Consider the following 8,525-nt stretch of genomic DNA (forward strand, 5'->3'; position numbering starts at 1 on the left):
TTTTAATATTAGCATTGAATCATATTTTATATTTTCTATATATATTCCACAACGTCTAACTATTCTGTGCATAAAAGACAGGTTTAATGAAAACCTGTTGATTTATTTAAGATAAGAAGAATGCATGAGATAAGTTACAATAATGACACTTATTCTTGCTAGTATTTAAATATTATTAGGTTAGCAATTAGAATTTTAATTATATTTTCACAATTAAATTATTAAATAATTTAAAACATTAAATATTTATTTTTCCTGAGTACAATTTTAATTTTTTAACTAAACTGTTACTTTAATTACAAAAAACTTTTTCATACTTTACCTCTATTCTCAATTCTCCATGAACAAAAAGGACCACCTGTAGACATTTAAATAAAGTCAAATTAAATGTGAATTCTTCAAATAAGTAATTATATAAGATAATAATCCTGGTTTTTACATTCTGCTGTTCATATTGTAGTTTGTTTCTATTTCAAAAGAAGTAGATTTGGAGATGCAGTATTCAAAGGGCAAAATCCTTCCAAAAAAAAGAAAATACTCTTCGTATAAACAAGTTCTTTCAGTTCTTTAATCTGACTACAGCATTTCAATGATACATAGGAGAATCTATTGGACTTTTCAAAATTCTAACAGTTGTTGCAGCAACCAGACATTTCTTACCTGGTTGCTCTATAAACACTTCCCGGGAGCTATGGAAGCTATTGCTTTGGGAAACAATGATGAGCATCATTGTGATAAGCTTCAGAAAGTGCCATAGGAGATTATTAAAAGCCATGACCTACGCTACTGACTTGTACAAAGTCAGTGCTGTATTAGTTAGTTGCAACTGCAGGGTAAGGCATTTTCTTAGTCATATAAGAGTGGAGAGAGTGGAAAGGAACTAGTCTAATTTAGAGAATGAAACGTAAAAGATCGGGATATGCTATTCCAACCACTAGTGTTGTTTTCTGTGGGACATGGATCTGCGCATCTCTGCCTTACTAGTTCAATTTAAATTTGAGCTTAATATTCATACTGATCTGAAAAAAACTAAAAATAAAGATAAAATGAAGCCAGGTGGGCCAGGGTCTTCACTTTCTCAAGGGCGTACAGGACCTTCATCTGTGTCATTTTCCCCCTGGAATGCATTCTTCTTTCCCTTCACACACTTAAATATTACTCATCCTTTAAGATCATTTCAAGTTCCAACAGTCTCCATGAAACTGTCCTTACTGACGTCTCCTTTTCTCAGTTTGTACAACACATATTCTATAACATGCAGTTTCGCTCGTAATGGTTTACCATGATTCATTATTTCTTATGGCTTTATGTGCATTGTGATATCAAGCCAAGAGAATTGCAAACTTCCCAAATCATTGCTTCTGTATTATTTTTCTTCTTGCAATTCGTACAATACCTGTCCCTCAGCAGATGTTTAACCACTATTTTGTGACTCACGGATTACCTAATCTGAAGAGAATCTGTTAGGGAAAAGATTGTGAAAAATAAATCAGAAGAAAAAAATGACTATTTTTTTGTGCCAGTTGCTATTCATAGAGCTTTATGTTTACTATCTCACTTAGTATGGCAGTCATCTGAAGGAGATTCTATTATTGTAATCCTTATTTCATGGATGAAGAAATGGAGACAGCCCCAGGAGAGCCAGGATTTGAACCCCTGCAGCCTGACTCTAAAGCGTGCACATCACCACTACACTAGATTCTAACCAAAGTCAATGTAAATAAATAGAAAAAAAACTAGTCATAGAAAGAAAGTTATATGATAGTTTAGATTTCTTCCTGGCAAAGGCTGCAGTTATTCCTGAAACAATGCAGATTTATTACATTGTTTATTTTGGAAGGTTATAATAAAGAGGCAGGTCCCAGTCTGAACCAAAGGAATAATCATACCAGACATAGAATGCCAGGACCCTTCCATTCTAAAAATTTCAGTAAAGTCTTTATTTCAAAGGGTGTTTTTTAAAATTGTCATGAAAAAGAACCATTACTTGTGGTTCTAACAGGTCTCAAAATGATTTTACAGCTTTGCTGCTCTTTATTAAACAATATCATGAGTTACTTGGGAGAAAAGACCAGAGCAATGTAGTCATTGTACTACTTTCTCAGTTCATAAGAACAACTCAGCCACACGTGAGAGGAGGGATGGGCCAGGCACAGTCTCTTTTACAGGAAAACCAGAGTCATCCAGAAAATATGAACCATGTTTGTACTAGGCCCACGGAGAATGATTCTTCTAGTAGACATTAAGACATGATTTCTCTTTTCCTGGGAAGCAAAGGAAGGACAAACCCTGAACTATGGAAAATGAGCATTGCAGACAGGTGTTTCTTATTTGTTCAATCATTTCAATGAATCAGAGCCCTTAGAGAAGTCACTCAGCCAGACCTTTACTGTTTCCCATCCTCTCTTTTAAAGTCAGGCCAACAAGAATCTTCTCCAATTTTAGGGAATATTGTGAAAATGGGATTATTTTTGTATTTCTAGGAATATGGGGCACTTCTGAATAATGCAGTGTTCTTTATATGTGTATTGAGACATATAATCATAGGCTTACATTATTTCGAATAGTGTTTTAAAAAATCTTTCCTATTTTAGTTAATTAATACTTATATGTGGCTACTTAGATGTTTTAGTTACTTTGTTCATATAAGTATTTTGAATATGTAATAAATATTTCAATAGCTTCTTGACAATGTAAATCAACTAAGTTTTCTTTTTTTGTGGCCTAGAGTCTAGGAAATACCAATGTGGAGAAAACACTCCATATCTTGAGAATTTCTTTACTTTTCTTTCTTCCCTTTGTTTCCTGGTTATTTTTATAATTTTTTGTTGTTGTTGTTTGTTTTGTTTTGTTTTGTTTTTGCGGTACGTGGGCCTCTCACTGTTGTGGCCTCTCCCGTTGCGGAGCACAGGCTCCGGACGCGCAGGCTCAGCGTCCATGGCTCATGGGCCCAGCCGCTCCGTGGCACGTGGGATCTTCCCGGACCGGGGAACGAACCCGTGTCCCCTGCATCGGCAGGCGGACTCTCAACCACTGCACCACCAGGGAAGCCCTATTTTTATAATTTTGACTACATGGTTTTTAAAGCATTGATATGGTCTAAATACCTTGGCATACGTAAGAATTAGAAATATTTTATTAAAAGCAAATGAGATTATTAGGTTAAAAAGCGTATGACATAAAGTGATTTGATATTCACATGCCTTATTTGCTAATTAAAATGTATGTAGTTATATCATTAAGATTCCTATTGAGTATGGTAGGTCCACAATAAATATATTTTGAGGATATGGGTGACTGGATTTTTAAATATCATATATAATAACAATTGCTTTTTACTGAGTTGGCCAAGGTTTTGTTTAGAATAATCTGATACTTTAGTGTGGGGAAGGACAGACTGTTAGACTGTGCATTGGATCCACGGAGCTAGTCCTAGCCAGGCTAGGGCATGGCCACTCTTCTCAAAATTGGGATAAGAGTGGATCACACCCACTCCCCTCTGGGAAATTTATAGAATGAATTGGGTAATTCAAAGAAATCATTACAAATTTTAAACTTGATTTTTTTTAATTATTAATTATTTTTGGAAAAATTCATGAAATATATATACATAGGTTGGTGATATTATTTTTATAATTGGTTAAGTACAATGATTATTTATGTGTCAGATCATAGAGGTCATTCAATACATGTTGGAATAAATTTCATATGTACAATTCAGAAGAAATGAGTGATTTATATTTTATGATACCTCATAGCTTTATATATAGAGAGACTTTTTAAAATTAAAATTTAAAAACCTGGAAGTATTTTAATAAGCTTTGTATTAATCAAGGCAAATTCTTTAATTGAAAACAATTATATATGTTTAATTACTTAAAAATTAATTTAGGATGGTTCAATTTTTAATAACTGATGTTTAGAGTAAGCTCAATTTAGAAAGTTAAGCCTTGTATCATGATAGAGGTGAAAACAAATACCCATGGCTGTTTTCAAGAGCTCATTTTAAATACTGTGTAGGATGCAGTCAAATGTAGCAATAGAAAATTGGACACTGGATCCTGAATCCCTGAATTAAAATCCCAGTCTCACCAGGTACCAGCTGAATAACTTGGGAACATTACTTAATTTTTCAGTTTCCTCATCTGTAAAATAGAAATAATAATTCTACTTACTTTATAGGTTTGTTGTGAGGATTAAATGAATTAACACGTCTAAAGCATATAGATGATCCCTAGCCCACAGTAACTGCTTAATAAGTGTTAATTACTTTTGTCCAGGCTTTTAAAAAAAGGTGTAAAAGAGCCACTGTGATATTAAGTGACCTTTTATTATTATTATTCATGTCAAGGCACGTAAGGACTTTCTCTTTCTTGAGCATCAGAAAAAGATAAGAGGGCTTCCCTGGTGGCACAGTGGTTGAAAGTCGGCCTGCCGATGCAGGGGACACGGGTTCCTGCCCCGGTCCGGGAAGATCCCACATGCCGCGGAGCGGCTGGGCCCGTGAGCCATGGCCGCTGAGCCTGCGCGTCCGGAGCCTGTGCTCCACAAACGGGAGAGGCCACAATAGTGAGAGGCCCGCGTACCGCAAAAAAAAAAAAAAAAAAGAAAAGAAAAAGATAAGAACCAGAGCTCCACCATACAATTGAGTAGGTTGCTCCTTGCACAGCTCCAGGGGGCACTGTTCGCATTGTAGTATATGTGAATGCACTTCCTGGCATTGTGCAGTGTAGAGCCTGGCCAACTGTGCAGTGGCCATGCAAGAAAAATGTGCATATTATACAAATTCAATTATTCATAGTATAATTATGGATAGTAGCCAATTGCCTATGTAATTCTTGTGATGAATTTTCCAAAGCAAGCCCTCACCTTAGGCTATCAGAATGACTCTTTTTTTTTAATTTTTAAAATTTTTTTTTGCGGTACGCGGGCCTCTCACTGCTGTGGCCTCTCCCGCTGCGGAGCACAGGCTCCGGACGCGCAGGCCCAGAGGCCATGGCTCACGGGCCCAGCCGCTCCACGGCATGTGGGATCTTCCCGGACCAGGGCATGAACCCGTGTACCCCGCATCGGCAGACGGACTCTCAACCACTGCGCCACCAGGGAAGCCCCAGAATGACTCTTAACAGGAAAGGAAGAGACAAAAGCTAAGAAGTTTATGAGAAACGTCATTGAGTGTTCTAAGTGAAAACCGGTTTCGGGTATTAAGTAAGTGGGAGCGGTAATAGGTGGAAGTAATGACATCTTTCCTAAGTTTTGCTCAAGTCAGGCAGGGCTGGCTGGAATTTCTTGGCAAGGTTATTCTGATTTTAGAATCTTAACTTTCGGAAAGGCTCAGGAGGAAATTAATTTTCATATATTTATTAGTACTGGAAATTGGATTGCTTCATCAATCAAGATTCATCTTTATTACTAAAATATTACAAATAATAGGAATTAGAGTCTTACAAAGCACTTTATGTTTTCCAGAGCACTTTCCTGTGCACATTGCTCCTTTATTCTTACTGTGGTCATTCTCATTAGTCAGGGGGATATGATTATTCTTATTTGACAGCTAAGGAAGCAAGGCCTGGAGTGAGTCAGTGGTACAGGCATAGAATGGAGTCTGTGACTTAGTTTTCATATATTACTTCTCTAGGCAACACTTGTATGGTCATAGGTTGGTGGCATTAACTCAAAACCTCCAAACAGGTCTTCCAACTTTCAGACCCCACCCTTTAATAAAATATTTGCTTTCCCACTCCACAGTGCTTTTAAAAACATTGTTTTTTCCCATCACCAAGCTATTTTGAAACTCTGGGTGGCTCCCCACTTCTAAAAGGGTTTCATTACCCTTCACAGAATGCACTTTTCAGTCTGACCCTCATCTGCCTTTTTAACTTCATGTCCAGATTCTCCAATGCAGACTATCATTCCAGCCAAATCAGTGTGTCCATTGCCTCTAGGCAAGTGCCGTAATTGCGCCTGCCTTTGCATGTGCTGGGCTGACAACCGAAGATATCTCCCTGTCGCCCATCTATACTTATCAAAAAGCAGCTCAAATCTCACCTGGTCCATGGAGCCTGGTTTGCCTACCTCACCTCTGACTGACACTGCCTTCCACTAATAGCATTAAGAGTAGACCAGCACCATCCAGTTGAAATATAATAACCACAAATGTGAGCTGCATATATAATTTTAAATTTTCTATTATTCATATTAAAAAGGTTAAAAAGGTGAAATTAATTTTATTAATATATTTTAAACTAATGTCCAAAATATTGCCATTTCAATATGTAATCAACATAAAAATTATTAATGATAAATTTTACATTTTTTTCATACTGAATCTTCAAAACATGGTGTATGCTTTATACTTAACAGCACATTTCAATACAGATCAACCACATTTCAAGTGGTTGATAGCCACATGTGGCTACTGTTACCGTATTGGAAAGAGCAGGTCCAGACCTCTCAGTTTAACAATTATGTATGAAGTTATATTGTTGTTTACATAGCTTGTGTATTTGTGTATGTGTGCCTGTAAAATTTTCCTGAGGGGAGCAAAATGTTCTAACCCCTCATAGCTTCTTCCATGACTAGCATTATAGAGGCACCGTGAGGGGAAATTATAGTTGAGAGAGACCTCATTCAATCATTCATTTATCCATTCTTCAAACAATTGTGCATCCACTGTAAGACAGATATTATGGTGGGCATCGGGGATAAAAAGAAGAATACAACAGCCCTCAGTATAAGGATCTTACAGTCACTCCAGAACCAGAATGGTAACTGAGAGTGGTACATGTCAAATCAGGGAAAGAAGCTCCTCTAAGCATGTGGCCGTCAAACTCCGTGACAACACTATTCCGACATTCCCTTCCACATATCCCGACATTCCCTTCCACATATCCCCTAGCTTCCCACGTTGGTCATTGGCTTGGACAGATGGGTTATGAGGCTACCTGCAGTCCATTTAGTTCAGAAAGGACCATCTGGAAAAGTGGAGAAGTCATTACAATTGTCACATTTCTTTTTACAACGTTCCTGGGTCAATTAAATTCATTAGATTGCCAAAACAATTAGTTATACTGTCATAATAGAAACAGACTCAAACAGAAGGGTGTGATACCAATTTTTCTGCTTGACCATTGCCATGAGAAGGAAGGCTGGGAAACTGGCTCACAGGCAGTCTATTCTAATTTTAAACATATTTAATTTTTAGAATGTTCTTCCTTGAGAACTATCTCCTATAACTTCTTGAAGTTCAATTATCTCATTTTTTTTAGATGAGGAAATGAGGGAAACTGATGTGTAGGCCAACCCAATTTATTATTGATAAAATGAGGGATCAGTATTAGGAATTTAAAAAATATTCATTATGGTATATTTCACTATTTTGATATCTTTGTGTAACTGATAATATTGTGACAAGTTTTCTTCTTTACTAAAACAACACATTTAAGGAAAAAACTAGTCTGTAACATCCAGGCTAGTGCTTTGCTCTCCAGATTCCACTTCTCTTTTATGTAATATTATATAAAACTTTCCCAATCCACAAAAGTATTACTCTTCTGAAAAACTGGCTTATAAAATATTCTGTCTTCTTTTGTACCCAAAGGTTGGATGTCTTTTGCACATAAAGGCTAAACGTAAAACGCTGTTTTCTTAATAACCCTCCCAACTTCTCTAGAGTCAAACATTGCTTTGATTCTAATTCCATGGTCTTTGACTACTTAAAAACATGTCAGGTATCAAGACCAGGCATGTACAATTCTTAGGCATATGCTTAAGAGATATAAAACCTTGGAAAATAGAGCTTGTTCTCTTTTATGTGTTTTAGTTTGTGTATTAGAATAAAAGCATGAATAAAAAGATGAATAAAAGCATTACTTTGAAGAAAGTGAAGGTGTTGTGGAAAATAGACTTGAGACCAGGATTATTTAATTCTTTAGTTAATTATTTACCTAAAGAAATGCTAAATGGCAACTTTCAAATTCATTTCTATCATCTGCCTTATTATGTGAAAATACAACATTAAAAAAAGCAACAAAAGGGGGAAATTGGTAATCTTTACAGTTTCATTTTAAAATGTTTATTTCCTCTGAACTCTTTTTAGAATTTATAATAGGGATTCAGCAGTCAAATATAGCATTCTCTAACAAGGAAGGAAACAGGGAAAGTTTGCAATTATTAGAAAAAAATAGGACTTACCATTAAAATGGCCAGAGCCCCTGTGGTTCTGAAAAGGAGCCAAGCCATTGTCTCTGATTTCCTTGGTGAACGAACCCAAGGGAGCTGCTGCTTTAGTCCTTCCAACCGCCTGCATGCGATGTCTAAGGAAAGCCCTCTCAGCGTCTCTGCTGTCTTCAGGACAGCAAGAGTCTTCAGGAGTCTGCAGATAGCCTGTTATGCAGGTCCTCCCCACCCTAAACCAGAAACGCTTGCATCAATTTTGCTCCCAGGTAAAAACTTAGACACACCTCAATTCCTGAAGCAATGAAATCCTCTGTTGGAAGCTGAAAGAAAAGTTCACAGGCTAAAAA

The 8,525-nt window shown here is 36.6% G+C and overlaps 1 protein-coding gene across 1 annotated transcript in view; it reads right to left on the reverse strand.

Annotated features, from left to right (window-relative positions):
- DSG3 (desmoglein 3) overlaps positions 1–8,241 on the reverse strand; it is a 28,915-nt gene extending 20,674 nt beyond the window's left edge. The window contains 2 exon segments of the mRNA XM_065889394.1: positions 323–358; positions 8,194–8,241. Coding sequence (XP_065745466.1) covers positions 323–358; positions 8,194–8,241 — 84 coding nt within the window.
- Positions 8,242–8,525: the final 284 nt, after the last annotated feature.

Source organism: Phocoena phocoena, chromosome 13 (assembly GCF_963924675.1).
Source record: "Phocoena phocoena chromosome 13, mPhoPho1.1, whole genome shotgun sequence".
Classification (NCBI taxonomy): Eukaryota; Metazoa; Chordata; class Mammalia; order Artiodactyla; family Phocoenidae; genus Phocoena; species Phocoena phocoena.